General features: G+C 47.9%; 4 protein-coding genes and 1 long non-coding RNA gene across 7 annotated transcripts; 3 read left to right on the top strand and 2 right to left on the bottom strand.

The window, feature by feature from the left end:
- Positions 1-59: 59 nt before the first annotated feature.
- btr12 (bloodthirsty-related gene family, member 12) lies at positions 60-4,118 on the top strand. Its single transcript, XM_088368538.1, has 8 exons — positions 60-186; positions 599-1,062; positions 1,145-1,336; positions 1,419-1,514; positions 2,250-2,483; positions 2,731-2,878; positions 2,963-2,989; positions 3,103-4,118. The coding sequence occupies exons 1-8, from the start codon at positions 180-182 to the stop codon at positions 3,639-3,641; spliced, it is 1,707 nt and encodes a 568-aa protein (XP_088224664.1). The 5' UTR covers positions 60-179; the 3' UTR covers positions 3,642-4,118.
- Positions 424-2,006, bottom strand: LOC148403625 (uncharacterized). Its single transcript, XR_015857066.1, has 2 exons — positions 1,538-2,006; positions 424-1,424 (listed from the first exon to the last, which is right to left on the bottom strand). It is a non-coding gene; the product is annotated as an uncharacterized LOC148403625 (long non-coding RNA).
- A 91-nt stretch (positions 4,119-4,209) lies between the features above and the next one.
- Positions 4,210-7,855, top strand: LOC148403623 (E3 ubiquitin-protein ligase TRIM39). 2 transcript variants are annotated; one of them, XM_088368525.1, is made up of 7 exons: positions 4,210-4,264; positions 4,645-5,461; positions 5,655-5,750; positions 5,809-6,039; positions 6,115-6,262; positions 6,903-6,929; positions 7,001-7,855. In XM_088368525.1, the coding sequence occupies exons 2-7, from the start codon at positions 4,673-4,675 to the stop codon at positions 7,552-7,554; spliced, it is 1,845 nt and encodes a 614-aa protein (XP_088224651.1). In that variant the 5' UTR covers positions 4,210-4,264; positions 4,645-4,672; the 3' UTR covers positions 7,555-7,855. The 2 variants fall into 2 exon arrangements, with proteins under 2 accessions (XP_088224651.1, XP_088224659.1); XM_088368533.1 differs by having other exon boundaries at positions 4,211-4,264; positions 4,698-5,461.
- An 89-nt stretch (positions 7,856-7,944) lies between these two features.
- Positions 7,945-13,541, bottom strand: casq1b (calsequestrin 1b). The gene is made up of 11 exons (XM_088368550.1): positions 13,131-13,541; positions 10,073-10,166; positions 9,909-10,009; positions 9,714-9,825; positions 9,571-9,644; positions 9,330-9,460; positions 9,210-9,255; positions 9,067-9,121; positions 8,890-8,990; positions 8,736-8,810; positions 7,945-8,652 (listed from the first exon to the last, which is right to left on the bottom strand). Exons 1-11 carry the CDS (start codon positions 13,365-13,367, stop codon positions 8,392-8,394), a joined length of 1,287 nt encoding a protein of 428 aa, XP_088224676.1. The 5' UTR covers positions 13,368-13,541; the 3' UTR covers positions 7,945-8,391.
- Positions 13,542-17,112: 3,571 nt separating this feature from the next.
- On the top strand, positions 17,113-25,430 carry pea15 (proliferation and apoptosis adaptor protein 15). 2 transcript variants are annotated; one of them, XM_088389932.1, is made up of 4 exons: positions 17,113-17,481; positions 23,064-23,273; positions 23,352-23,507; positions 23,691-25,430. In XM_088389932.1, exons 2-4 carry the CDS (start codon positions 23,102-23,104, stop codon positions 23,753-23,755), a joined length of 393 nt encoding a protein of 130 aa, XP_088246058.1. In that variant the 5' UTR covers positions 17,113-17,481; positions 23,064-23,101; the 3' UTR covers positions 23,756-25,430. The 2 variants fall into 2 exon arrangements, with proteins under 2 accessions (XP_088246058.1, XP_088246066.1); XM_088389940.1 differs by having other exon boundaries at positions 17,114-17,489.
- Positions 25,431-25,616: the final 186 nt, after the last annotated feature.

Genomic DNA, 25,616 nt, shown 5'->3' with positions numbered 1-25,616 from the left:
CTCATATGGAAAGCAGCTACAATACGTTTGAAAAAACAAACAAGTGATTTTGTGTTTTTGGGTGTCTGGTTTCAGGACGCCGCCCTCGGAGCTGGCGTGGGAGGGGCCCCGGTTGGCTTCCGTGAGTATCGGCAGCGGCCTGTCGGCTTTATTGCCGGGGTGAGCGTCGTCGGGACAGCATGCAGAGTGAGTTTGAAGGGGGATGATGGAATTCTTTCACTTATCTTTCACCTCCAAAGTATTTAAAAAAAAATATTTTGGCAAATGTATTCGAGTCGAGTCGCCTCAAATCAACGGTCTTTGTCATGTTTAATACACCTGTGTGGCGAAGCTTGTTAACCCAAACGATCTTTTAGTACTAACATATAGACGTGTATTTTTGTTGTCGTTTGGGCCCGGGAGAGTAAATCACAAGATTGGTCCTTGATTCAAATTTCAAGTTGTTATTGATTTGCATTCCACAAGGAATGGATTTTGCGCCGCCAGGTGGAAGCTCCTGTCGGTCGACATTCCTCACGTGCTACTTCCTGCTTGACTTGAGAGTGATGACAAATGCTAACTTTCAAACCGGACATTGAGTTCCTCTCCTTGATTCTAGGCGTGAGTTCTCCAGGAGGCGGCGTTCTCAGCGAGGACCAGTTCACCTGCTCCATCTGCCTGGAAGTGTTTGTGGAGCCCGTGTCCACGCCGTGCGGCCACAGCTTCTGCAAAGCCTGCCTGCAGGGCTACTGGAACCACAGCAAGAAGTTCCTGTGCCCCATGTGCAAGAAGAGCTACAGCAGGAAGCCTGAGATGAGCGTCAACAGGGTCCTGGCGGAGATCTCGTCTCAGTTCCAGGGGATGGCGTTGGCTGGCGGTCCCGAATCGCCCGGGGCGTCCACCCGAGCCTCGGCGCTCAACCTGAGTTCCGAGACGGGATCGCCGAGCTATGACACCGGCGAGTTTGCGCGGGCCGGAGACATTCCCTGCGACGCTTGTATCGGGAGGAAGATGAAGGCGCACAAGTCGTGCGTCAACTGTCCCGGGTCCTTCTGCGAAACCCATTTGAGACATCATAAAAAGGTAGTCATAGAAGGAATGGTAACATTTAGGGGCTTCAAAAGCACCGACTTCCTGTCTCGTGACGTTGGACTTAAATTTCCAGGTAAAGACTCTGACGTCCCATCGACTGATTGAGCCCACCTTCAACCTGGAGGACAAGATCTGTAGAAAGCACACGCGTCTTCTGGAGCTTTACTGCCGCACCGACCACATCTGCATCTGCTCTGCCTGCGTGGAGACTGCTCACAAATCCCACGATGTGGTCTCCGCAGACCACGAGTGGAAGAAGAAGTTGGTCGGTGGCAAGCGGACTCCGGCATCGTCCTCTGGCATCATCATCATCCTCCTCACATGACCGCGCTGTCTTTCTCCCACAGAGCAGCCTGGGGAAAAAACGCTCCGAGCTGAAGCACCTGATTAAGGAGCGTGCCAAAAAGCTGGAGGAAGTCAAGCAATCCATTAAGGTCATCAAGGTCAGAGGTCAATCAATCCTCACCTAGTATCCATATGCGCAGGTCACTTTTACCCAAGGCAGGAATCTCCTCGTACAGCGCAAATCTCAGTTTTGCCTGGTGACAGAGGTGTCAAATCCAGGTCCAGAAAGAAGAACCCTGCCACAGCTTAGCTAGAGCCACATGTGCTTCTAATCAACCGGGATGTAAACAAGCTCGTAGCTTGTTTACCTGCCAGCTTGTTTGAGAAGTAGCACCTTTGGCTAAAGCCAAACTGCGGTGCGGCTTTTATTTTCCCGACCTCTTAAAGACCGACAGGTATGCAAATATTTCCTGAAATCCTTCATTCACTGCCACATTTAAAATCTATCCAGTTGGAGTGATAGAAACTTTGTGGTCATTCCACTCCGGGGCTGTAGGTGACACCAAAGCGGGTACCTCACACCTCCCTGAAACCTTTCATTCTCAGCCCTTCCTGGTCCATTTTTTCGTGCTGCTCGCGAGGCATTCACATGTGCTCGTCCAACCAGTGGAACCGGTATGGAGCAAAGCCTCGCGTGCTTTTGTTTGCGTAGACCTGAGGAGTGTCTTGGTGTTAGGGTTGAGCTTTTAATTGCCTCCGCCATGGAGTGCGTTCATCTGCATGAGGTTGTTTATGTGCAACCTCCTGTTGAGTCACTGTCAAACTTATTGATATTCAGCTTTTGGGTTGTCTGCAGGAGACAATCCACAATGTAAACACTGTGTGTGTTCCAGACCAGCGCCCAGAAGGAGCTGGAGGAGAGCTGGCAGGTTTTTGCCGAACTGCAGCGCCTAGTGGAGCAAAGTCAGGCCGAGCTAGTGGAGCTCATCGCCACGAGGCAGCGCGAGGCCGAGCGCCACGCGCAGGAGCTGGCGCGAGGCCTGGAGAATGAACTTAGTCAGCTGAGGAGGCGGAGCCATGATTTGGACACCCAGGCCCAGAACAAGGACAAAGTGGTCTTCTTGCAGGTAGGCCAATATCAAAGTCATTGCTGCGCCAACTTTCTATTGTGCTGTAATTGCCAATTGATGTCAACAGATAGCGGCAAATGACTACTTTTGCCTAAACAAAGATGCCACCAATGCGGAACTGTGTCTGTAGTATATAGATTCTCAGTCATCCTGGTCATGGACGCGAATGTTGAAAAATCGTGACTCTTGTATGTGTTTCACGTTGCTGTTGTGGTTGTTTATCATTCCCATTTGCTCCGTGCAGCACATGGCCACCCTGCCACCACTTCCCGAGCTCACCGACTGGTCCGCCGTGAGCATCAACACGGACCTCTACCTGGGGACCATCCGTTCATCGGTCAGCGGCCTCGTCGACAAGTTTCAAGAGGAGCTGAAGAGGCTGTACGGCAAAGGTGAGACAAGCGGTTCTGTTGCTTTTCAAACGGAAACTTGTGCTTTTGCCTTGTGTGTAACGCAGCCTCTGTCTTGACCCTCAGAGCTCCGCAAGGTGCAGAACTACGCGAGTGAGTCACTTTTGTTCAAATATGGCCACCAGATGGCGCTTCTCACCCAGTCACTCACGTTCAAGTGCCGTTTGAATTGCCCGTGAGTCTCAAAGTTGTATTGTATTGCTCAGGTGAGGTCATCCTGGACCCAGCCACCGCCCAGAAGAACCTGGTGCTGTCCGACGACGGCCGCCAGGTGAGGTACGAGGAACGCAAGACGGCTCACTCCGACGGCCCCAAACGTTTCAGCCTGGCCCTCTTCGTCCTGGGCCGGGAGGCTCTGAGCTCGGGACGTCACTACTGGGAGGTGGACGTGGCCCGTAAGACCTCCTGGACTTTGGGCGTGGCCAACGCCTCGGCCCGACGCAAAGGCGAGATCACGTTGAGTCCCGCCGGCGGCTATTGGTGCTTGTGGCTGAAGAACGGCCAAGTGAAAGCGCTGGCCACCTCCCGCCTTCCTCTCACGCTGCCGTCCCTGCCCGCTAAAGTGGGAATTTTCCTGGATTACGAAGGCGGCCAAATCTCTTTCTATGAGCCCAAGGCCCGCCTGCACCTCTACACCTTCGCTCACAACTTTACTGAAAACGTGTACCCCATCTTCAGTCCCTGCCTCAGCCAGGAGGGCAAGAACACGGCCCCTCTCGCCATCACACCTGTCAAACATACCTGACATAAAGATGTTCGCCTCACACAAAATTCATTCAATATGGACAACATGGCGCTGTTTTGGCCTCAGATGGACTTTGGAGTTTAAAGTTTAGTCTATGCGCAGAGGTGTCAAACTTTGGCCTGCAGCGCAATTACATTCGGCCTAAATTGTGGGTCGACTCTATGCTAAAATTGTCTTCACTTTTAACGAATAGATGTTTCTAGCAATTATTAATAGAAAAAAATAGAGATATTCCTAGTAATTATTACCATTCATCTTTGTAAAAATTTGAACAGTTCTTACTCGTCTGTGTAGCCTATACTGTATATGGTATGAGACATTCATACATTTATTTGGGTCGGCAGTCATAATGGACACTATGACTACGTTTCGGCCCGCGATAAAAATGACTTTGACACCCCTGGCCTTACGGGCTCGGTAATCAAAACATACGGTGATTCCGACTTGCTTTTGTTGAATAAAGATGCCGGACCAATATCACAGTGCCACAGACCCTTCCGAGGGCCTTTCCATGCTCGTGTATCTGGGTTAAGGGGAGGGGGGGGATGTATTTTGGGTCGTAGGTGTGTGTCGCTTGCAGCCGGTTTCACGTGTCAGTGCACTGCCGAGCTTCCAAGCCACTGGTGAGTCTCCCTGATTTTATGAGAAGTGTGTCTTCTGCTTTTTCTTTGTTTGGATTTTGGCATTTAATCTTGTCAGTCGCCATGACGATTAGGGCGGCTTATTATGCCGCCCCGGCATGTAATCAGCGAGTCGTCGTGTCTTTCCGTTTTGGTCCGGCTGCCAGCTGGCTGCCTAAATGTGGAGAAGGGGGGGGGGGGGGGGGTCAGACACAATTTTAGGACTTGGGACTGAGTTGCTCTTCCTGTCACATGTGATTTGATTTTTGCCATAGTCATTTGGGATTCATTTGAAGGTCAAGCAAGAATTGAGACTTGTGACTCGCACACGTGTAACTTCAGTGCCACTTCCGCATCTAACCCTCACAACGTCGCTGTCACAGCAGGTGGGAAAAAGGCCGCGGGGTTAAAATGACGCTGCCTCTCCGCCGTGCAGGGATGTCGTCCCCTGGGAACCTCTCGGAAGAGCAGGTGCACTGCTCCATCTGCCTGGACGTCTTCACCAACCCGGTGTCCATCCCGTGCGGACACAACTTCTGCCAGACGTGCATCTTGGGTTACTGGAAGAGCAGCCCGCTGTACCAGTGCCCCATGTGCAAGAAGTCCTTCTACAAGAGGCCGGACTTGAGCGTCAACACCGTCCTGAGGGAGATTGCCGAGCAGTTCAAGGAGATGCGCTTGAAGAGTGCGGCGGGGAAGGCCGCAAGAGGGAATCGGTGGACTGTGGAAAGGCGCAGGGAGGAGGATGAGGAGAGGCTTTTGGAGGACAACCGTGAAGAGGAGATGAAGACCGAGGAAAATGACGACGGGAGAAGCGAGGCAGCGGAGACAACCGGATTGCATCCAGAGGAGCCGTCTGCCTCTCTGTCTCCACCATCTCCCCATCCAGCATTTCCGCCCTGGCAGGAGGTCCTCTGTGACGTTTGCCTCGGCAGCGGTCGTCCCATAGCTGTGAAGTCCTGCCTGGTGTGTCTGACCTCCTACTGCGAGGAGCACCTTAAGTTGCACGCCGCCAGATTCACCAAACACAAGCTGATGGAGCCTGTGGCCAACATGGAGGACCGCATGTGCCCCAAGCACCAGCGCCTCCTGGAGCTTTTCTGCAAGAAAGACCAGACGTGCGTGTGCGTCCTGTGCACAGAGACTGACCACCGGGCGCACTACACTGTCCCCGTGGAGCGGGAATGGACCGAGAGAAGGGTGAGTCAAAGTGAGACCCGGGAGGTATTTCACAAAGAGGGTCACGTGAAAACCGAGGTGGCCCTGTTCCAGAAAGCCAGCTGGTTGTGTTCATCAAACGGATTCCAATCGGCAACTCCGGGAATCGGCTCCTCGTTGGAAGTCAACTCAGAGTTCAGGTTTGGACTCAACTTAACTTGTGTTGTTGTTGCAGGCACAGCTGAAGAAAATCCAAGTGGACGTGCAGCAATTAATTCATGACAGAGTAAGGAAGGTCGAGGACATCAAACGCTCAGTCGAGCTCAACAAAGTAAGAACACGTTTGCAATTCTTTGAGCTGCTTCTGACTTCTTGCCTTATGAGGGCAGGAGAGCGCAAAGCGAGAGACAGAAGACAGCGTGCTGGTCTTCTCCGACCTGGTGCGCGCCATCCAGAACACTCAGGCCCAGGTGGTCGCGACCATCGAGGAGAAGCGGAAGCGCACGGAGAGCCGTGCCCAAGATCTGGTGGTTGAACTGGAGCGGGAGATCGAAATGCTGCGAAGGCGCGGCGTTGACCTGGAGAACATGGACAGGACCGACCACATTCACTTCTTGAAGGTGGGTGAGAGTTCTCCAAAAAGAAAAATTGAAAAAACTCACAAGACATTTTCTTTTCCTCTTTGGTTTGTGTAGAACTTTCCAGCTATGAGCGCCACCCCGTCCATCCACGACTGGACTGACACAAACGTTCCCACTGATGTCAGCGTCGGCTTGATCAGGACAGCCGTGTCCAAACTGGAAAGCACTCTCAAGCAAATGGTGGACAAGTTGGCAGACCGAGGTACCGCCTCCATTTTGGAAAGGATCATTTACCGTAATTTCCAGACTATAAGCCGCACCAGCTAAAATTTCATTTTGTTCATATGTAAGCCGCACCGCACTACAAGATGTCATCAACAATAGCGCAATGCCCTCTAGCGGCCACAGGAAACCTCTACAGTAGATCAGCAGCTCTATTTCCTATGTTAAGAGCCATATCGACTGCTTTTAACTTAAAAGCGCCATCATAAGCATTTGTTTTGTCCCCCGCAATGAGGGTTTGTGTATAAAAGCTTCCTTTCTCCAGTAGTGTCCGTCTTGATCTCGTTCTGTCTCATGCGGCACTATTTGCCTAGCGGACGGAAATGCAATCGAAAGTGACCGTGTGTCTAGTCACATATCCCTCCGCCCAGCAAAGCGGTGGCGCACAAGAGCGGTCCACAACCTTTTTGCTGACGAGGGTACAAGTGTATTAGACATCACAAAAATCTGACTCGATGACTGAAACAATTTATCGAACACTCACCAATCACTAAATTGGGCTTTTTATACTATAGTCTCCTGAAGAACTAAAGCCGTAATTTTTTTTTTTTTTTTTTGGGGTTTTTGCTCCCTGCTCACAATGCATACCACACTTTTATTTTGCTTCTTTTTTCCAACAGAGATCCAGAAGGTTCTGAAGTACACAGGTATGCGGGATGTCACGTCGCTCCATTTGCTTCCACACTTCCTGACTAACGATGCATCCTTCCTTCTGTAGAGGATGTGATTTTGGACCCGGACACCGCCAACCCGTGGTTGCAGCTCTCCCAAGACAGGCGGCAGGTGCGTCACCTGGGGGCGTGGCAGGACCTCCCGGACCACCCCGACCGTTTCGACACCGTGGTCATCGTCCTGGGCAGGGAGGGCTTCACCTCCGGCAGACATTACTGGGAAGTCCAAGTCGGCGAGAAGGACGACTGGTATCTGGGCGTGGCCAAGTCGTCCGTCAAGAGGAAGGGTCGCATCTCGGTGAGCAGCGCCCACGGCTACTGGGCCCTTGCCATGAAGAAGGGCCACGGGTACCGCGTGTCCACTGTCCCGCCGCTCTCATTGGCGCTCGAGCCCAAACCCAAGAGGGTCGGTGTGTACGTGGACTACGAGGAGGGCCAAATCTCATTCTACGATGTCAGAGCGCGCACCCACCTTTACACTTTCACTGAGAGGCTGAGCGAAAAGATTCTGCCTTTTTTCTACTTGTACTGCTGTGACAAAGCTTCCGACACCGTCGGAATCTGTCCCGTCACAGAGAAAGCCCTGATTCAGCAAAGCTAAAACGAGACGACAAACGTTTTTAGGTAGAAGTTTCGATTCAGTCGGGAAAAGTAAAAGTAGCGTACCGAGTCAACTCCACAAAGTAACCAAGTAAAGAAAAAAATGAAATCCTAATTAAACCTGGCTAGCTAGCTTTGCTTGCTTTCCAAGCTTTCTGCTGATCATAACTTGTGCTTGTAAGGTGTGACGACAAAAGACAAAAGAAAATAGTTGACTTTTATATGCGCACGAGTAGAATGAGTTAGGAGCTTGGTTGAAGACGGTGTTACCATCATCAATAAATAACCATAAGATAAACATTCATATCTTGACAGAGTATGAAATCATGATTTGCCCTATTTGCGCACTTTACAGGAGGAATAAATACAAGTAGGTCTGTTTGTGTTTTTATTTTGTTTTTAGTTCGTTTTTATTTAGGATGAGAGAGCAGAAACAGTTACTTTTATAAATACATTTTGTGGCAGATTTTTCAGGGTCATTTTACAACTCGAGCAATTTTTTTGTCTTTTATGCGTGTGTTTTTCTTTCATGCGTGTGTTTTTTTTTTTTTATTGTCTTTATTTTTGACACACTGACGTATGTTTCTGAGCTCTGGTCATGTGGATCAAGGTACAAAACACTGTCAGCTTGTCAGGCAAACCTGTGGTTTCATTCAGTGGTGGGAGAGAGCGCCTCCCAGTGGTCGACCCACTCGGGGGAGTGAGAGGAGAAATCCTCCTCACTGTCACGAGTGGACGGGAAGATGGGCGCCATGTTTTTATCCATCGTTGTCATCGTGATTTTTGTCTCAAACAATTTTCTACGTAACAACAGGAGTGAAAGACTGTCGGGATGTTTCTATTCGTCATCGTCTTCCTCGTCTTCCTCGTCCTCATCGTCTTCATCGTCGTCATCGTCGTCGTCATCATCGTTATTGTCGTCATCGTCGTCATCGTCGTCATCATCGTCGTCATCGTCGTCATCGTCGTCATCATCGTCATCATCGTCATCATCGTCAGGGTCAATCTTTCCTGAGAGAACATCCTCAATCCAGCGTTCCAGCTCGTCCGCCGTGGGCATTTCGTCGTGGTCGTCCATTTCCATCCAGACGCTGTCCGCCTGGCAAATGCAGGAGACCAAGAGGAAGAAGAAGCGCCATCAGCCACCCAATTCCATGCAGAGAAACAACAACCATCGCTTACGTCCGCCACGTCGACCACGCCAATTTTAGGCGATGACAGGTCAATGCCGAAGGTCCTCTCCCAGTAGGGGACCAGCTGAGAACAAGCGGACATCAGGCATTAGAGGACATTGGGTTCTCCGACATTTTGGGTTGAGAGATTTTTCTCCGCCTACCAGGGGGAAGTTGTCGGGGTCGATCCAGATGATGCTCAGGTTCGGATTGTCCGTGTTCTCGCGTGCCACCTCCTTCAGGATCTCCAGGAATTCAAAACCATCTAAGGAGTCCAAAATCAAACTAAGGAGTCACATAGGCTCGCTAGGTCCCGTTGGGCGGACGCATCCGACTCCCACCAGGGTCATCTTCCTCTGCGAAGGCCACAATGTGCTCGCCGTCGATGTCGTCCTCCTGGCGTCAGAGTGTTTTCAAGCCGATAAACGCTCGGAGGGCTTTGTCGTTTGGAAGATAAGAAGTGCGCTTTTGGAGACGTTCTTACCCAGATCTCGTACATGCTGTGAGGTTCCAGCTTCCTCAAAGTGGGTCTGAAACAAAGGAAACGAGACACGGTAAACGGTGACCGGCTTGTCCATCGGCTTGAGCTTCCAGCTCGTCGTACCTGTCGTGCTGCTCGATGTACTCAACCAGCTCAGCCTCGGTGTACGGCTTTCCAGGTATGGTGACCGATTCCTCCATGAAGGGCTCGTAGAAATCCACCTCGTTCATCTTCAGTTTCAGTTTCTTGGCGATCTAAAGCCAGGCAGAGAGGAACCCCTGAGACACAATCAGCGTATCTTCTCGGATGATGCACCGAATTACAATCTCTGCGCTCCGAACGCTAACAAGAAGGCTTTGCAAACCTTAGGGTCAAAGGTTGCAAAGAATTTGATGAAGGGGTGGAACTCCTCAGCGGCGTCGACGAATTCCGTGAAATCTGCAAAAGACGTCAGGGCTGAAAGGACGTTGCCGGCGGCTCAGGCGTCCCTTTGCGTCGTTCACCTACGAGGAGATTTCTCGCTCTTGAAGAAGCCCACCAGCTTGATAACCTCCTCCATGTTGTGGAAGCCCTTCAACTCCCGCTCGTTGTCGATGATCTCCACGGGCTCCTCCATCACCTGAGGGCGTCCAGTGTTGGGAGACCGTTTCCGGCATTGTAGCTCAGCGTGTTCCAAACGCAGGCCAGCCGTTTCGTGCTTACATCATAGAGGAACTCCACCAGAGTGTCTGCGGCCAGCTCGCCGTCATACTCGATGATCTCGTTGTTTGCAAAGATGTAGACGCTCTCCACCTCATCCAGGCCTGGCGGTGGATTACAATGAGTTGGGCGGAGCATCAAGAAGAGCGAGCGAGAGAGTAGCCTACCGAGCTTTTTGGCCACGGCGCTGTCTTTCTTTTCATCCACAAGGCCAAATCCAATGTCTTCATCCTCAAGATCGTCCAGAACCTGAGCTGCCAGCTGTGGAGAAAAGAGAAGGGAGCATCGGATGGGGGAGGGGCAAGATGGTTGGACCGTGAGCCGTTGGACTAAAAGTCTTCACACCCCTTTTCAAATGGCAAATTTTTGTCAAAAAAGAAAATGGGAACAATCCTTTAAAAAAGAAATCCACCATTAATGGCTTGTAACCTGTGTGACTCAATTGAAAAAAAAAAAAAAACAACCTAAAACAATGTGGTTGCATAAGTGTCCACACCCTGTTACAACAAGGGGATGCGGCTGTGTTTTGAATCAACCAATCACATTCAATCTCATATTAAATGAAGAGGACACACCTGCCGCCATTTCAAGTGCCTCTGATGAAGCCCAAACAAAATCAGGCCATGGTACGACATTCCAATTTCCCCCCATTTTTTTGTTTTGTTTTTATTGATCAATCCGTCTTTTGCCACCTCTGCAAACTTCCTGGGTGTCACTTGTTGTCCACCTCGAGACCTTAAAAGCAAAAGCTTTGGACTGCTGCCTTGCACTTTCTAAATCGGAGTGAAACCGGAGCCAACAATTGACAGCCACCCCCGTCACGCACCCCACCCCTCCCCTCCTGCCAAACCGCCAAGAACGCACAAGAGAAAGGAAACTTTGGCAAGGGGCACAACTTGAGGCACTGCAACAGGTGCTTCGCTACCTGCAGGTTAGTGCGCCGCACCGAGCAACAGGGGTATTTGGAGGAGAGGTGAGGGTACATTCCCCCCCCCCTGCTATTTAAGGTCTTGAAGAAGGCATGTCGGGAGCAGAAAAGCATTCGTCGCAGAAGACGCACCTGACACACTCGCATGTCTCATTCCACAGGGCTCTGCTTCCGCATTCAAGTGCCAATTTGCCAATCTTCCCAATTTTGGATTATTTTTGTACAGATTTCATAATGGTGATAAATTATTGACATGAATCATTATCCTCAGGTAGAAGATGTTATTTATAACAACGACGTATCATAAAAAGTTTCAAAGGTGCCAACAAATTCCAGAAGTATAAATGCAGATGTGCTTTTTTTTACCATATTTTTGATTAAGATCATTTAGACATTTATGTATATTTCGTTTATTCACTTTATGAACTACTATTTTTTTCTTTGCCTGCCTGCCTTTACTTTGAAACATTTTCCAATTTTTCAGTTAACATAACTTGTTAACGTACTTCTAGCTATTTTGGTAGGCTACTTTTGCTTTTAGCTGTTAGCTTTGTCTTTGCTTGTGTGAAATACATTGAGGTGACTTGAATACACACACACTTGTGTACCGTGTGTTAACAGTACATGTATTTATGGACATATTTGTGGACTTTTGTCACTCTACCAGGTTGTAGCCCTGTGTAGCTATTTCAAAACTCACAGCATCTGCTTATCTTCTGTAGATGGACAGATGGTAATATTTGGAGACATTTTCTTTCTAGATTGTTGAACCACCGTATGTAGGCCCATCGACGTAGCTTTGTGAATGGATGTGCTTATCTACTGTATACACAGTCACAGTTGAATAGCTGTACACACACGGTAAATTAATAATGGGTGCTGCCGATGCAAATCAAATGCATGCAAATCTATGATTGAGCATAAACACAGTGGCCTGACTGAGACTGGCCAGCAGCTGTCGTTTTCTGGTCCGGGTTTACTCAGGAGGCCTCAAATCTCCTCATTGGACTTGACGGCGAGGTCACGCGGGGCAGGTGACGCAACACAAGCTGCTCCACAAACTCACTGCCAAATGGGTGATGTCACCTTGGCCTTGTTGCAAGGTTGAGTCGGGTGGTTGTCACGGTTACCAAAGCCCTCAATTTTGCATTTGGCGAGTGCAAGGTGACTCTGAACCCCCCCCCCCCCCCCCCCGATGTGCAAATGGCTTTCTCTTCCAACGCGCATTAACATTGTTTAAACGGAACCGTTTTGTCCTCGATGGGACTGCGCTTGAAGTTGTGTTTGCAGCTAATGTTCACATAGCAGTGGTTTAAATTTAACTGTGGGCCGCTTACATCATCTGATACATACACGCCAAATCCGTGAGCAACACGCATGTGCTAGAAATCAATACTTTCCAAATGTTTGGGGTCCACGAAAAGAGAAATTTGTCTATGGACGCTCTAATTCAAAGTCTGGCCTATTTCCATTTCAATTAAAAAAAATAAAACTTAATTCTCATAAAATGATGCCCTGCTGAGCATCTCACAGAGGTCTCAACAACATGACAAAAGCACACCTGTCACCTCAGCTTGGCGACTGTTCTAATCTGGAAAGAAAAGTCACTGAAAGGGGCTATCAATTTTCAATCAACTTTTTTTTTTCTAGCACAAGGAAATGAAAGAAAGAAATTTGTCAGCGTGAAATGTTCTGTTGGTCACCCTGCATGTGCTTTGGTTACCATAGCAACATTCTGACTTTCCTCCCAGCACGCCAAAAAACAGATGAGAATCAATTGTAAAAATACTCACTCAACGCAGAAACTCAGTTAGCATTAGCATGTTGCCAACAACACACTTTGTTTTACTTTCCCTTTTTTTGCAGACAATAAGCTAATATTTGTATTTATCTGACTAGTTTCGGAGGTTGTCAGATGAGCGCTGTGATGTCACGTGTTGTCTTTTTAGAAGGTTAGAAGGACCTCATAAACAAACCCAGTGCTAATGGCTAGCTAGATAAATATGCCACATCAACACAGAAGTGGAAAATAATAAAATACAAGTCCTATGTTCCTGTACTTGAGCTATCTGTATTTGAATTAAGTTTGATGTTGCCAAAATGATTGGTGGAAGGTGCATTTCTTTCAGTCATTTAGTAAATTTAGCATAAAAAGTAGAAAGCGGTCGAATTGTATCCAGGTGCCGATTGGAACCGAAACTCCACGGGCGAAAAATCCCGACGGCACCTCAAGAACCTGGTTCTGTGTAGGCATCCACAAATCCTGGCCCCCTTGTCCTCCCTCCCCTGCGACCCACCTCCAGAGCCAGCTCCTCGATCTGGAGCTGCTTGATGGCGTTGCGGTTCCCATGCACGTTTTTGTGGAAGTAGACAACCATCACGTCGTACTTCTTCATGATGGACTTGTAGTTCTTGGCGCTGAGGTCGTGAACGCGATCCCTGCCGTCATACTCTGGGATCCGCAGGCCGTTTTCGCAGGATGCCAGGGCCCCCAAGGAGAGAAGGACCCCCAATATTGCCCAGCCCCACTTCATGGCTACCGTCCTCTCGTCCACTGTGAACCTTGACTTAATGGTCCCGAAAACCAAGTCTGCTTCCTGCCCCCGTTGGCGAGAGAAGAGCAGGACCGACAGCAAGCGGCTCCCTTTAAGAAGCGCGTCCACGTGGATTTGCTGACCACGCGGGGCAAGGCGGGGGGCTTCGCTCCTCCGAGAGAAGCCCTGCCAAAAATGTCACAATTAGACGGGTGCGTGGAGGGTGGAGTTTGGGTTGCATGGCCACCTGTTGGAAGTCTCTTGTCAGGGGAAGCGTACCGTCTCGAAAGAAGACCCTGACGCCCGACATGCCTTTCCCTTATTAAGCTCGACCGGGCTGCCAGAGTCCCACTAAAAATAAAACTTCTGCTGGACAACGCTGTGGATGAGACATCATTCATGGACAGAAGGCAGCAGCGTCAACTCGGAGGAAATCAGGGCCCGAGCCCCAGCCAAAAAACGCCAATGATTCACAACCTGCTGAAAAATGTTCCAAACTGCCAATGAAGTCATTCTCTTGAGAAGCATCATTTCTAAATCTAGCTCGGAACTTGAAGCCCAGCTCGCAACACAAAACAAACAAAGCAAACAGCCGTGCGTAACTTACGCTAAAGTTGGCCTTCAGTATAAATTTGGACTTTGCTGAGTAATTGCAATACGGCTCACCGTCTACGTCTGCGTGTGAAAATTGCTTCATTGCACATGATATGAATTTTGGTCTCACTCCGAGGCGGGTAAAAAAAAAACAACTCAAAGTGTTTGTTGCACGGCAGTCTAATTGCAATCAGTAGCGCAATCCAGGGCTTCTAAACTACGCTGCCAATGGGATTGTTCCCTTAACTAAACACATTTCAAATTCCTCCTTCCAGGCCCATGGAGCTGACCCTTTGACCTTTGCCAGCTGCCCTCTGATCACAGCAAAACAAGCGAGACAATCAATATACTGTGGTGAGTATGATGTATCTTTTTGAAATCTATTTTTGCCATGTTCTTGGATAAATATTAACCGCTCCAGCTAATCTACAGTCTGTTGTGTGCTTTGAGTTGTATTTAATTGTGTTGAAGGAGGGTGGGTTAGGTTCACTCGGTTAAAAGGATTCAATGAGTTCTCGATGATGAAGCATTGAGGTCAACAGCGCCCTCTTATGGCGGGCGCGCACACGCGTTCCTCTTTCCCCCCCTCCTCTTCCTGTCAAAGCCATGACGGTTGAGGCACTGTTGCCACGGCGACAGAGCGCCAAAAGACGTTTTAACATTGATACCGATGCGATGTGTGTTGAGAGATGGTGGCGGAACTCTGTGGGGCTTTAGAACACGCTGACACATCCAGGTCTGGGTGTTAATGAGCCCCAAGCAGAGATGCCACTTCAGCGAGGAGTGCGAAACTGAACAACTTTTCAGACATTTTTTTAAAGGCACTTAACCATGAATTTCGTTAGTTTTGATTTTTTGGGGGGTGGGTGGGGATCACATGGCAACTGAATGAAAATCAAAAAACTAATACTATGCTGTAACATTGCAAGTTGTGACCAACTAAATTTCAAATACTTTTTGCTGAGCTAAACAGTCAATTTAACCAAATTGTGGTTATCCTTATGTGCGCTGCTCCTTTTGGCGTGAACCACCAGGAGGCAGTACTGTGTAATGCAGTCATGCAGACACAAACCAGAAGAAAAAATAAACTAATACTCACAAATTTGCTGAAATATGAGTCGTTTTTCTACATGAGAAAGAATATTATCTATTCAATATAATATTGTCTACATGTATTGCTCCACCATTTGTGTTCAAATATCGATCGCTTAAAGGGTTGTTTGCACGTCAATAAGGATCTTACATAAGATGTAAGCATTCAAGTGGTATGGCAATGAAATTTGCTTGTTTAAAATATTGAATGTGTGATTGTCTGTGATTTCTGATTTGCTTGTAAATTTCAAGTGAAAGTGAGATTACAGTCAAAGCATAAAATCGGCCAAATGATCGCTCGTAAGCCGATTTAGCCTTTAGACTGCAAGCAACATCTCCTGAAAAGGAATTGGCAAGAGTGGAGCCAAAGAGTGACATCATCCGGTCAAAAATTGTTCAGAAACAAGTGTGAATCTTTTTTTTTTTTTTTTGGTGCTATCTTGCAGGCTGCAAAACACCTCCTCCACCTCCTCCTCCTACTTGCCAACACTTCATACTTTGTTTACCTTTTGTTTCTGCAAAAACCTAGCCCGCAAATCTCTCACCTGCCTGCCGGCGCTCTCGCAATATGAAATTAATTGCATGACCGACATTGGGCGGCATTAGGAAAGGAATTTGTGCATCATTGCGTGTGAACGTGAACCTTTTTGGTCTCGAAATGTGTCAACATGACAGCTGGAGGATGAGTGGAGGATGAGAGGTTGCCTAGTAACCGCAAACCTCACTCATCAAGTGTCAGCCTGCAAACAGTTGGTGCATGTAGGATGCTAAGTGTGTGTGTGTGTGTGTGTGTGTGTGTGTGTGTGTGTGTGTTTGTGTGTGTGTATCGCAATCTGTGCAACAGATATGCAGAGCGAGGCAAGGTCACAGGGTCTAAACTGGAGAGGGGACGTTTATACAGAGAACTATTGAGATGTTAACGCAGCACCAGGGATTTGCTTGCCAGTTGTCTTGCATCAATGCACCCTTTTTGTCTAAAACCGTCGAGTTGTCTTATCTGCTCCATGACTGCCATGCAGGCGAACGTTTCGACATGTTCGCTGGGCACCCACGGCAGTCACGGCCCATCGCTTTGTCCGTGGAGGCCTGAAACGAGATGATGGATGAGTGAATGGTTTAAGCAGCACTGTTGTCATGGAAGCAATCCAAGGGTCCACTTCCTCTTGGTCATTTTCACAAATGTAAGAAGGCCTCCTGCCAAGACTCGGCATTTTTCATTGACTTGGTTTCAGCCTTGGCAGCTTTGTCTCACTTCCTGCTTCTCCTCACTTCCTTTTTGCCGTCAAAGTCAGCCGCTCTGAAACGATCGCCTCCTCTTTGCTTGTCTGGGAACCAAAAGAAACTCTGATCTGGCCAGCATTTGGCCTCTCCTAACGGCGCACGCCTTGGGTGGCGGACCTGGCAACAGAAGACTAATTCACTAGAAGGTCACAAAGTGTCTTAGAAAAGAAATAAAAACCTTAGATATGACATGCTAGCAAAAGTGACAGTAAACAGATCTCAAAATCTACATTTAAGCAGTAAAGAAAAGTAAAAATAAATTCAGGTCATGGTACTTTGAAAAAGAAACGATTTGAAATTGCACATGAGCAGTATCTGGAATGAAAGTCTTGTCGCATCACACAGCCAATTGCACAAACTTCTCCGGTTACACGTTTTGGATTTGGATGGAAGGAAAGCAGAGCAGCAGAAGGGATTTGCAGGCCGGAAGAATCTGGTGACATCAGCTTTGAAAAATGTGTGGATGAGTGTCCGTGTGCTTGTGTGACTAAAAACCATGGAATCGGAAAAAAGAAGTAAGAGAGCTCCTACTCTCTTTTGTCTTCTTTTTACAAGTTTTTCTTTTTTTTTAATGAAATGTTGGAATGATGGTGAAGTGGTTCTCTTGATCACCTGTCAGCTCACACGTCTCGGGGTCAAGCTCCCTCAGCTGAGTTTTATAAGCCTGTTGCAAAAGACAACTGAAACGTCCGCTTCATTCCAGTGAGCCACTGTCGCTTGGAGACAATCTCTGAGTGAGAGAGTGAGACAGATTGCGCGCGAGAGAGAGAAAGCCAGAGAGAGAGCTCGAGAGAGAGAGAGAGACAGAGAGAGAGAGAAAGGCGTTTTCACGCTCGCTCGCCGGTTTCAGGCTCCTTGTTCGCGGAGAGCAGTCACGACCATCCTCGGCTCGCTCGGTGCCTGCGCGTTCACGTCACGGCCTCAGTTCCCACGCCGAGGACCCACTGGCTCTTGTGCTCTTCGTTTGGCTCCTCTTCGCATCACCGAGACATCGAGGAAGTGGACTTTTGGCTTTTTTTTTTCTTTTTTTTTTTTACCACTCTGTCAATCGTCTGACCCATTTCCGGCTCCGATTCAAGCTCCACGCCGCGATCAAATCCCTCACGACGTCTGAGCTTCCTCGCTGCAACGCCTGGCTCCGCGCAAGGTCAGTATGTGAGTGTGTTTTATATTTGTTCCAAAACATAAAGCTGGAGGCAGCTGGCATGCCTTTACGTATCCGTGACTACCTCCTCCTCTTACTCTTTTTCTTCTTGTCATAAATGTCCAGTTCTCCCACTCCCAAGAGGTCTTTCAAAGCATCATGGTAAAACCACATCGTACCGCATATTCGCGATTTCACCTATTCGCTGTAATTGTGCTCATTCCAAAGCAATAATGGTGTTATTTTGGCGCCATCCTACGGCATATTCCCACGTTACGCAACTATATAAAAGCAACTTGAGGATTTTCACTTGAACAAAAATAGTGCTTTCAAACCACTTGTGACATCTTGTTGAAGCGAGTCCGACATTTAGAGAAAAGTAGTGCTTTGCCATCATCTCCAGCATCTACAGACACGAGGGTACAGTTACTCATGTATTTTCACGATTCCCAGCAGTGCTCGGCCCCCGATCGCCAGCAGCTGCATTGTGGCTTGGCATCCATGCTGTGTTTACTGCCTTTATATCACTGCCATTAAGGACTTCCTGTGTGTGGCACTCAGAAAGATCAGCTGATGTTTTTTGGGGGACGCACCCAAATGTTACCACAGGGTATGAGTCGGCAAGTCCAAACACAGAAAGTCATTAAACGCTTCATTAGGAACTACTTTCCCTTTGTGGTTTTACTGTCCCCAAGTGTCCCACCGGCCCAAATTACATCGTGTGCGTGTGTGTGTGTGTGTGTGAGAGAGACGTGTGCGTGCGTATGCGTGCATGTGTGAGTCAGCTTTTCAGGGATTGATGCATCCTTGGGAATAACACAACTCAACCTTTCTTTGCTCGACTTTAGGTTGTCCGCGTCTTGTTTTTTGGCTTGCTCGAGTGTATTGTTGTGAAGTTTGTGGTGTAGCCCCTAACCCTAAACCCAACAGAGGTGGGAAAGCGTTCAACATCCCTCACGAGAAAGCAGCCCTGGTGGCCTCCGCGGTGCGTTCAAGAACCCTGTGAAAGCATGCGTGATGGGCATTGTTAACACAGGCCTGTGCTTTACTTCCTGTGTGCCGGGGTATGCCTTCGGGCACCTACGGAATGTCTGATGACCATGTGCCTCTTGTTTTTCCCACATTTTCCACAGACACTTGAATGCATCATGCTGATGTGGTTTGTGTTTGACCCTCTTTTCCGTCCATCTTCCTGTTGGATGTCATCCAGAGTGACTGGCCTACACAAAAACTTCCTCACATTGTCCCTTGTGTGCCACAATTGTCATGAAACACACACACACATAGACACGCTAGCTTCCTTCTCTGGCTTTCCTGTCATGCTGCAAACAAAGCTGTTTAGCACAAAGGTTTGCCCAGCCATGATTTAGCATGATGAAAATGAGGATGATGATGAAGCAGGAAATGGAGGATATTTTTTCCTCTGGCGTCGACTCCTGGCGTGTTTTTCCCCCTTTACTGTCTCCATAGAAAAGAAAAACAAAACCACTGATGCGTGCTCTCTCGCAGGAGTCGGTCGGGGTGGGGATGGGGGGGGGGTGATGGACGCTTCCACCCTGGTTTAATCAGCACACCGCCTCTTCCTCTTCCTCCTCCCAGTGGCACTGTGATATTTTTATCCGCTCCAAAGCTTCCAGGATAATGAAGCATCCACCTCACAGACGTTGACGCGCGTCGGCTGTTGTTGCACGTTTATGATGTCATCAGCCTCAGATGCTCACAAGCTGCGATGAGGTCACACGACTCTCCCGCTTAGCCATCTTGTGGCTACTCAAGTTTCATTTAGACAAAAGTAGTGACTTGTTTCCATCTTATAATGACATGTACGTGTGTCAAGCAGCGACTGGATGTTAAAGTGAATTGAGGGGTTTCATTTGGATGAAATAGTGTTTTGACGCCATTTTGTCAAGGAACTACGTCGAAGTGACGGTTGAAGTTATGATAAAAGTAGCGCTGCGCCAACTTTAACGAAAATGTATGCTGTCACATGAGCAGTGTGTTGTCATGTTGTGCCTCGTCAGGTGGCGCTTCCCGCGAGCCCGCCCGCCGTCTTAACGGCAGGGAGGCGGAATTTGAACGGATTAATCAATTAGGTGTGACGGCGCTTGCGTGACTGCACGCCGTCTTTGTCTGCCTTGTCACGCTGCCCTTTAGGCTCCTCCCCCTCACCCAGGGTTCACCCGCTTGGAAATAAAGGCACCTTTGCTCAGCTCTCGACGCGCCGGCCTCATCCTGAGCCGCTCTCAGCTCTGAAGGCGTCCCAAAATTCAGTTTTGACCAGATGAATGTGGAAAATGGATTCCAAATAAGTAAATGAAGTCACACGCGAGCGCATGAAGCTCATGGGATGAAAAAGTGCATTTGGGTCAGAGTCTGGAAAAGTCCTCCATGCGAGCTTTCCCATGCGTGCGTGCACGTCTATGAAAACATTCTCTCTGTGCCCGAGGGTGGGCGGAAAGATGAGGAGGAAGGGCGGATTTGCTACACTTTTTCATGCTCTAGTCTTCCTTTTCCCAGACACTGCGCCAGGAAGCGCGTCGTGCCGTCAGGAAGTCGGCCGTTCGGATCCTTGCCCTCTTTTCTTTCCTTCTTTCTTGGCCATCTGGCTCCAAGCAAGTTTAGATTAACAAATGCCTCCGCTATGTGCATGCGGGACACATCTGCGTGCACCCGCAATCTGCGCGCGTGTGTGTGTGTGTCTGTGTGTGCGTGCGTGTGTGTGTGTGTGTGCGCGCACGTGTGTGTGTAGACACACACACTCACACTCCCTGCTGACACCATGTGCTGGAGCTCAGACTACAATGAGAGAAACATATGTGTAAAAAAAAAAAAAGCGCACTCGCCAATACAGCACCCAAATTCAAATGACTATCAAAGTAATTAATTGATACAGTTTGTTTAAAAATAAAAAAGCAATTGACAGTGGAAAGAAGTTTTGTTTTCTCGCTTTTGTTTTCGTAATTGCTCTTGATACTAAACAAGACTAGAAGGATTTCAACGGTGTTAAAGAATCAAATCAAAAATCGGTTTGCAAAAATGTCTAAACACAGTATTCTGATTAATTTTGTGGTTGTTGGATATAAGCGAAGCACCAAAATCCAGCTGTCTCGGGGGGCGGCCATTTTGCCACCTGCTGTCAACCAAAAATGTCGCGTCATAGTCGCTCAATTAAACCAACTTTTGCCATTTACTCTTCAAGGTACAAAAACAATAAAACCAGTGATAAGAAGTGCTCCATTACATTGTTTTGTGGAAAAACAATAATAATAAGAAATAGGTCGCCTTGGCAGCCTGGCGAAATGAAAGTCAAGAAAAGGCCATTGGGCCACGCTTGGGTGTTGTTGCCATGGCGTCGGCTGACGATGTTGCAGCAGAGACACGAAATGGAGTGTTTATCTGGCACCAATGAGAAGGCCAAGCGAAGCGCGCTTGCATACGGACGCACAGATGTGTGCAAATCTTCTTTTCTGCTCAACGGCAAGTGGGCCGCTGGCCTACATTCTTCCACGCGGATTAGCGAGCGCTTCGCCCAGCGACATGGCAGCCACCGCTGACACAGACTTTGACAAAATATTGGCCTGTGTTGGGAAGCATTTCATTGATTTACAGTGGTGCCTTGATATCATCTGTTCCGTGATCTCGTTTGTATCCCAAATCATCTTTGCCCATTGAAATGAATAGGAATGGCATTCATTTGTTCACCCCCCCTCCCAAAAAATGTGTTTTGTAATGCCATAACAGTATACTTTATTAAATCATACCATAATAACGTTACAAAGTAGAATCCAAAGCATTAAATAGTTTGTGCATTATGATTTAAAGCTGACCTCCAAATTATTACGCAGAGCTTCTTAGATTGCCTGCTACAATTTTTACTCAGAAAGGTGCTGTAATAAGTTTTATTTTTCACAGCAGATAAAGAATATATGCCTGTGAATGTTGTTTGAGCATCTGTCTAAATGTGTTGCCTCATCATTTGTGTTCAAATGGTTGTTGTTTAATGTGTTTTAAAAGCACACCTCTTGATGCTAAATGTGAGCATGTAAATGCCATTCCCATGTTTGCTAGCATGGAGCTAAACAAATAGAGTTAGCTAAGCAGGCAGAGTTACATCGTTTCTCGTATCTCGCAAAACTGGGTCACTTGCACCTCAAGGCACCTATTTGGCATCTATATTTGTTTCCAGTCGCTGCAGTCAGAATCATTCTCTCATTCCCTACTCAGTCACTTCAAAGATGATCAATTTAGGAATTATCTTGCTCATCGACTGTCTTTAGAGAACAGTAGAAATCCCGTTGTGAGCGATAAGGGAGTAAATGATTCCAAACAGTCAGGGCTTTTGAATTTCTCAGCCTCTGATTCAGTTGCCATGGCGACCACCGAAGCCAAGAGTGCACTTTTATTTGGTGAGGGGGGAATGGAAGGGGGTGGGGGGGGACCTCTGCCCTGGCTGTTGCTAGGTAACAGTCTCCATTGTAAGGCAATACATACTGTAACTACATCAGTGACATCACATCAACTTTCATTTGACGCCTTCTGTCTCTTATCGAGCATGTTAAGTTGTTTTCAGCGATGGGTAAAGTAGTTCAGTCAAATGACTGAAAATGTTAAAAAAGAGTCTTTAATTTGTGCTTGAACACGCTTCATTAACTGCCAGTGCATGTGGTCGCGCAATCTCGCACACACACCGAGTAAGACAAAGGCGTGTTTGTGCGAACGGGAATGTGAGGCGCACACTGTCGCTTCTCGCCGTGTCACGCTCATCCCAGAGGGAGCAAGGGGGGGGGGGCTCTGGGTGAGTTGGGTAGGTAATTTGGAGAAACATTTCTGTATATTTCATTTCTTCTTGCACTACTTTCATTCTATAACATCATGGCAGGAGTATGTCACTCATTTTGTCAAGTCATGTTGGTGTGTGTGTGTGTGTGTGTGTGTGTGTGTGTGATGGGAGGGCAGGGAGGAGGGGGGAGGTTTGTCCCTCAAAGAAGCGGCTCTGTCCATTGTTGTCTTCTTGTTCTCCAAAGTGCACAAAAGCCGCATTGGATGCTACAATAGTCAGCGTTGATGCTAAACCTGTCCGAAATTAGAACATCTGAGCTTTATTTTAACCTACGGGCAACTGGTGAAAATGTAGAAAAAAATTCCAGGAAAAATTGGGAAGTACCCAAAAGTCACTTATTTGGCCTGGCACCTGTGGGGTCTAAAAATATATCAGGAGGGGGGCAGTGTGCCCCCTGTGCCCCCCCCCCCCCTTTAGCTCTGCCACTGGTTTTCACAATGTGGGTAGAGGCCAGAGTCAAGATTTGACCACCCAACCTCAAAAGCGTGAGGCAGATTTACTTGCCACTTGTCCCCGATGCTGACTTGAAGTCTGATTGAGTGTCCCCAAAGATTTGGCGACCTCCAACGGAGCAAAGCAACAGCAACCGCCATTTAGGTTTGCCTGTCCGTGTTTGAGTGCGTCGAAATCTGCGCAAAAACAGAGTGAGACGCAATCACGGGTTTTAGAAGATTCATGTTAGTTTTCTTTCTTTTTTTCTTAAATATCGTGACCGAAGTTTGTTTCATAACTTTGCCCACCACAGATCCAAATTGCGGTTGCTTGCATTGTGTGGCTCGGAAGATGGCCGAGTACAGCTCTCTGCTCAGCGACCTCTCGGACAACATCACCAACGAGGACCTGGAGCAGCTCAAGTCGGCTTGCAAAGAGGACATCCCCGAGGAGCACAGCAACGCCATCACGTCCAGCAAGGAGTGGTTCAGCTACCTGGAGAAGAACGACAAGCTAGCCCACGGTGACGCAATCGCACACATGGGCGCCAGCACACGCATGCACACGCAGGCACTCATCCGGTGTCGCCGTCTCTCCGCAGACAACTTGTCGTACATGGAGCACATCTTTGAGATCTCGCGGCGTCCCGACCTCCTGACCCGCGTGATCGAGTATCGCACTACCGTGCTCAAAATCGACGAGGACGATGAGATCGACACCAAGCTCACACGCATCCCCTCGGCCAAGAAGTACAAAGGTTGCATGCATTCTTACTTGCGTGCTTTGCTCCGTGGATGGATGGATGGATGGATGGATGGATGGATGGATGGATGGATGGATGGATGGATGGATGGATGGATGGATGGATGGATGGAATCAAATAATTACAATAATAAAATGAAAGCAAAAATGACATTGTGTCCCCTTCCTGCCATTGCAGACATCATCCGCCAGCCATCTGAAGACGAGATCATCAAGTTGGCTCCGCCCCCTAAAAAGGCGTGAAGCCGGCGGCATGTCACCACTCCCGGCGACCTGCCAGCTAACGCAAGGCCCTTACACGCACACACGCATGCACACACTTAACGAAACTGACAACATATTTGTACTCTCCTGTCATGGATTGGGTTGCGAGTGTGATGCTTTTGCCCCGTGTTTCGATGTTTTCTTTTTGTTTCTTTCCCGCCTTGTTAGTTTATGTCCATCAGGAGTGGCGCAAACTCCCTTTCGTGCACTAATTTTGTATGTCTCGAGAATTGAACGCCTCAACTGACAGTGTGTGCCCCGCCCTCTACCTGCACCCCGCCCCCCACCCCACCTTGCCATTTAAAACACCTTTTGGTTGTGGAACGACCTCCTCTTGTCGTCGTCGTTTTAGCCGCTAAGCGTCTTGTCGTTGGCACTCCTCGCAGTTGGAAATGTCCACAAAGTCTCTTTTCAATTCTGAAAACGTTTTAGGAAGCCATGAGGGAGATTTGTTAAGCAGTCCACATTTTCAGAAGAAACAATTAAAAATGTAAGCGTCAAAATGTTCCGCTCATTCAGAATATCTTCTGATCACATTTTTAACTTTTTCAGTCTCACCTTTGACCTTTTCCATCCGGCAACAACTCTTTAGCATTAAAGCTTAATTTGTGCATCAGAATTGTAGGTTTTTTGTTTTGTTTTTTTTCATTGTAAATTGACTTTGGAGACTGGCAACTGCACTAGTCACACGCGCTGCATCTTTTTTGTCGCATGGTTATCAAGTGGAAGGTCAATGTCTACCCTGTCGTGAGTAGGAACTTTTCAAACTGCACTTTTCCCGGCCAGGACTCCTCCACTGAGTGGACAACCTGTGGCCTCTGGTTTTGGGTTCCAGCTTGCTTGCACATGTGAGGCAAGGACAGAATGTCAAAGTTGTCGCTACTACTTTTGTTCCTTCCTTTTGAAAAGTGTGCGTTTGTGACTGTAACATTTGTGAGCGGCCGATTTCCTCTTTTGTCGCTTGTACGTTCTTGGTCCAAGTGTGCGCAGCCTTTTTGCATTTTTGTGGCGCGCAAGCTTCCACCAAAAACACCTGCAACAAACCCCCACATCCCACCCGCCGCAGCTTCCCGCTCGGTCGGCATGGTAACTGTGAGCCAGACGTCAATGAGGCACATAAACAGAACAACATATCAATGACAAATGATGTCCTATATTGATTTCCATCTCAAGTACATATCAAGTTAGGAAACAAAAACAAAACAGAGAGGTGAATATTTGGTGAAGTCATTTATGCTTAAAGACTGTTTGGTTTTTCATTTTCTTGAATATGTAAATATGTATTTTGAATATAAACCACTGTGTTCATTTGATGACGATTAATTTATTTCAAGCCAATATATTGTTGTTTGTGCGTGCGTGCCCTGATGTTTGACTAACTGGCAGTGCTGTGACGAGACCTTTTACTTCCCGAACGGTGACTTGCGTGGGTCGCGCGTCAAACGGAAGGAGTGCCCGCTTCTGGAGTTTGCATGATGCCATTCCAGCCGTTTTGGGGAAGTCATTCCGAATTGTTTTTCCGACAGTGTTTTATTCCGCCGAGCGTGAAATTGCTGCTTGTTGTCATGACTTCAAGTCAAATGTAATATTGCCATTTTGTCATTGTGCTAAAATGAAGATAAATATTATATTTAAATATATTTGCTAACCTACACTGTTGACTGTGGCTTTTTTTCGGTTGTAATTTCAGTACTAGGATTGCGGGGCAGCTCGGTTACTAAGTGAAGATGTTCGCGTCACCATTTTGAGCTTTAGAATCCATTTTTAGCTTTCGAATCTGCGCTCATCAGTGAAATGCAGGCTCTTAACTCCCCGCCATACAGAAAATAAACAATAACAC

The sequence above is a fragment of the Syngnathus floridae genome, chromosome 1, assembly GCF_059516105.1.
Source record: "Syngnathus floridae isolate MCC-2025c chromosome 1, RoL_Sflo_1.0, whole genome shotgun sequence".
Lineage (NCBI taxonomy): Eukaryota > Metazoa > Chordata > Actinopteri > Syngnathiformes > Syngnathidae > Syngnathus > Syngnathus floridae.
This window is presented reverse-complemented; position numbering and strand designations above follow the sequence as displayed.